General features: G+C 39.1%; 1 protein-coding gene across 1 annotated transcript; it reads left to right on the top strand.

Annotated features, from left to right (window-relative positions):
* Positions 1 to 272: 272 nt before the first annotated feature.
* On the top strand, positions 273 to 1,476 carry LOC138337903 (uncharacterized). Its single transcript, XM_069288341.1, has 3 exons — positions 273 to 403; positions 586 to 650; positions 839 to 1,476. Exons 1-3 carry the CDS (start codon positions 273 to 275, stop codon positions 1,474 to 1,476), a joined length of 834 nt encoding a protein of 277 aa, XP_069144442.1.
* Positions 1,477 to 4,563: the final 3,087 nt, after the last annotated feature.

The following is a 4,563-nucleotide window of genomic DNA, read 5'->3' as shown; positions in this document are numbered from 1 at the left end:
TTTCTACTATTTTTTGTGCTATGTAGACTTGTGACATCTTATGTCAGTTTAAGTATCTAATCTCCTTTTGTATATGCATGAAGAAAATTAATACGGGGAGGAATGTAGGCTGGAGAGTTGGTGAAGCAGCTTCTGGAGGATACCAAGATCCTCATCAAGCCCCAACTGCTTTATTTCAAGTGCCTGTCAACCGAACTAGGTTGACAGATGGTGAAGTAAGGGAAGCATTGTTGTAGACGGCACAGACCATCACTACTCAGGCGCATGCTATCATGGCTCAAGCCACAAGACAAGGTGCTCTTAGCGAGAACCTGCATGCTAGTATTATAGCTAGAAGACTGAGAGACTTCACCAGAATGAATCCTCCTGTCTACTATGGGTCTAAGAGTAATAAGGATCCCCAGTAGTGGGTGGATGAGGTTCACAAGATAGCTTGTGCCATGGGAGTTGATGAAAGGTCAAAGGACGAGTTGATTGCATATACGCTCAAAGATGTGGCACAAGTGTGTTATAGGATGTGACCAGATGGCCGAGCACCAGGAAATGTTCCCATCAATTGGGATATTCTCAAGACTTTTTTTCTAGAGATATTCTTCTCAGAGAGATACCAGAAGCCAAGTCTGAAGAGTTCATCAACTTGAGACAGGGAGGTATGTTAGCCAATGAGTATTCCTTGAAATTTGTTTAACTCTCAAAATATGATACTTCTGTTGTGGCATATAATAGGGTTGAAAAGAGTAGGTTTTTGACTGGCGTGTTGGAGGATCTAGTGGAATATTGTCGGGCAGCCATGTTGCATGATAACATGGATCTACGCAGATTGATGGTTCATGCTCAGCAAGTGGAAGAGAGTCGTCGAAAAAAAGGAGAGTTAAGGAAGGAAAGAAGCCTAAGACTACTGATTATACTGGTTCTAGCTCTGGTAGGAGCTCATTTGTAGTCTACAAAAGGCCTAAGTTCAAGAAGCACTCAAGTAATTATAACCCTTCCATGAAATTGAATGCCAAAGTGAGCAAGTCTTGCCTCCAAAAGGACAATGATAGGAATGCCAAGCGAACTAACAAGATGTGTGGTCAGTGTGGGCGTTTGCATGGATGTGAATTTTTGGTAGGTACTAATTCTTGCTTCGGGTGTGCCAAGAGTGTACATATGGTTAGAGACTGTCTTCAACTGAGACATCAGGCCAAGGCAAATGCTCAGTCCCGGCGGAATCCAAATGCAATAGCAGAACCTCCCAAGAGGAACATATTCTATGCATTGAATGGTAGAAAGGAGAAAGAAAGGTCAACTCATGTGGTTACTGGTACGTTGCATCCGTTCTCTATTCCTATGTATGCATTGTTAGATCCAGGATCAACTTTATCATTTGTTACTCCTTTAATAGCTTATAAGTTTGACTTACTTCCTGAGATCTTTAATGAGCCTTTCCTTGTTAGTACTCCCATAGGTGATGGCATTATAGCTGAAGGAGTATAAAGAGAGTGCCCTATAAATATTCTTGATAGAGTCACCCATGTTGACCTTATAGAATTGTCCGTGCTTTATTTTGATATTATATTGGGTATGGATTGTCTCCATAAGTGTTATGCTACAACAGACTGTCGAAACAGTGTAGTGAGGTTTCAGTTTCCAAATAAGTTAGAGCTGAAATGGGAAGGATGTGGTTCAAATCCAACAAGCCAAATAATCTCGAACCTCAATGAAAATTGGGTGTTGTCTAAGGGGTATTTATACCCTTAGTCTGAGTAAATGACTTAGAGCATGAGGTTCCTTCCCTAGACATTGTGCCCATAGTGGTGATTGAGTTCAATGATTTCCTGAAAGCAAAATTGATTTTGGTTTTGACTTAGATCCCAACACCAAACCAATTTTCGCTCCTCCTTGTAGAATGGCTCTAGCTGAAATCAAAGAGTTGAAGTTGCACTTAAAAGATTTACTTGATAAGGGCTTTATCCAGTCGAGCATATCATCATAGGGTGGCTCTAGAGTTTTTCGTTAAAAAAAGGATGGAAATATTAGAATGTTTATCGATTGTCGTCAACTCAACAAAGTCACTATGAAGAATAAATACCCTCTACCCTGAATTGATGATCTATTTGATCAACTCCAAGGTTCAACTTTCTCTTCTAAGATAGATATCTCGTTCTACACTAGGTATGGTCAATATGAGTTTCTTTTCATGTAATTTTGTCTCACAAATGCACCAACAGTGTTTATGGACCTTATGAATAGGGTTTCTCATGAGTAACTTGATTATTTTTTCATGGTATTCATAGATGACATTCTCATATACTCTAATTCAAGGGAAGACCATGAAAAACATTTGAGAATTACAGTGCAAGTACTCAAGGAACATCAAATGTATGCTAAGTTTAGTAAATATGAGTTCTAGCTGAGAATCTGTGACCTTTATTGGTCATGCACCATGGTGTTGAGGTTGATCCAAAAGAGGTTGAAACAGTGAAGAATTGGTCGAGACCCCTCCCTCACACATATATTTGAAGTTTTTTCGGGTTGTCTAATTATTATCGCGGGTTTTTGGAGGGATTTTCCGCTATTGGTTCCCATCTTAAAGCCTTAATGAACAAGAAGGTAAAGTTTGATTGGTCTAAAAAGAGTGAAAAGAGATTACAAGTGCTCAAGGACCAACTCAATTTATTCCTAGTGCTTGCATTGCCAAATTATGGTAAACGGTATATGGTATATTGTAATGCTTCTCGAGTAGGTTTGGGATGTGTTCTTATGCAGGGTATCAAGGTAATTCATATACTTCGAGGGAGTTGAAAGTCCACGAGAAGAATTACCCTACTCTTGATCTTGAGTTAGCTGTTGTGGTCTTTTCGTCAAAACATAAGTGTCTTCGAAATGTTATTATGCAGAGAGAGTTATGCCTTCGTTAGAGGAGATTGCTGAAGCTGCTTAAAGATTATAACATGAGTGTTCACTATAACCCATGTAAGGCCATGTAGTGGATGATACATTGAGCACTTTGAGCATGGGCAGTGTGGCTCATATTAATGATGAGAAGAAGGAGCTGCTTAATGAGGTTAACCAATTGACTAGATTGGGTGTACAGCTGGTAGATACAAAAAGTATCATTTCATTGAAGTTTCAAATCCTCATTTGTTGTAGATGTCAAATCTAAGCAGCAACGCAACCAATTACTCATGGAGTGGAAAGACTCGTTGTTCAGTAAGCTGAATGAATCATTCTCCCTAGGGGAGGATGGTATGCTTCGATAATAGAGAATATTATGTATGCCCAATATAGATGGTTTGAGGCCTAATATTATTGCAAAAGATCATGGATCAAGGTATTGTATTCATACATGTTCTACAAAAACATGTCATGATATCAAGGAGATCTATTGGTTTGAGGATATGAAGAGAGATATCTCTAAGTTTGTGGTAAAGTTACCCAATTGCCAATAGGTTAAGTCTGAACACCTAAGCCTGGGGGCCTTACCTAGTCTGTTGAGATCCCAACATGTAAATAAGAGTCTATTAATATGCATTTTATGGTTGGTCTGCCAAGGACAAAGAAACTACATGATTCTATTTGGGTTACTGTTCACAATATGACAAAGTCTGCACACTTCATACCTGTGAAATATACTTACAGGTCAAATGATAATGCCAAGTTTTATATTAACGATATAGTGAAGTAGAATGGGATCCATTTATCTATCATTTTGTATATGGGATCCCACTTAACTTATCATTTTCGGAGATCTTTCCAAAAAACAGAAGGTAAATAGGTGAAGATTAGTACTACTTTTCATTCCCAGACGGATGGACAACCAGCGTGTACTATGCAGACACTTGAAGACAGGCTGAGAGCATGCGTTATTGACTTCAAGGAGAGTTGGGATGATAACTTCCGCTGATTGAGTTCTACTATAATAATAGTAATCATTCTACCATTGGGATTTTACCATTTGAGGTACTATACGGCAGGAGATGTAGGTTTCCAGTGGGCTGGTTTGAGGAGGGAGAGTCTTCGATCGTTGGCCCAGAGATCATACATAAGGTTGTGGAGAAGGTGATTATAATCAGGGATATATTGTCTACTTCTTATAGTCGTAAAAAATCCTATGCAGACAACAAAAAGAGATCTCTTTAATTTGAGGTGGGTGATCAAGTTTCCATGAAGATATCACTCATGAAAGGGGTGTTGAGGTTTGTTACGAAAGGTAAGTTGAATCATAGGTATATAGGTCCTTATGAGATATTGGAGCAAGTAGGAAATGTTGCCTATGGACTGAAGTTACCTCAAGACTTAGCTTCTTCTTGTCCAATGGTTCACGTTTCAATGCTTAAGAACTGTCTAGGAGATCAAGCATCTATCCTTCCTGTTGAAGGGTTAGGATTTGATGAGAACCTCTCTTATGAAGAGGTCCGAGTCGAAATATTACATCCCCAAGTTAAGAGGTTTAGGAACAAAGAGGTTTCCACCGTGAAAATATTATGGCGGAACCATTTCGTTAAGGGAGCAATATGGGAGGCCGATGCCTATATGAGATCCCGTTTCTCTTATATTTTCATTTCTAAAGGTTAAGTATAC

The sequence above is a fragment of the Solanum lycopersicum genome, chromosome 8, assembly GCF_036512215.1.
Source record: "Solanum lycopersicum chromosome 8, SLM_r2.1".
NCBI lineage: Eukaryota > Viridiplantae > Streptophyta > Magnoliopsida > Solanales > Solanaceae > Solanum > Solanum lycopersicum.
The sequence above is the reverse complement of the archived record's forward strand: the minus strand, read 5'-3'. Positions and strand labels throughout refer to the sequence as shown.

Bases quoted from the DNA above. Each gene is read 5' to 3' on its own strand.
- LOC138337903 (XM_069288341.1), top strand. From the start codon at position 273: ATGGCTCAAGCCACAAGACAAGGTGCTCTTAGCGAGAACCTGCATGCT. The intron at 404-585 runs GTAGTGGGTGGA...CTTTTTTTCTAG, and splicing joins AAGAGTAATAAGGATCCCCA to AGATATTCTTCTCAGAGAGA. The intron at 651-838 runs GTATGTTAGCCA...GTTCATGCTCAG, and splicing joins CATCAACTTGAGACAGGGAG to CAAGTGGAAGAGAGTCGTCG.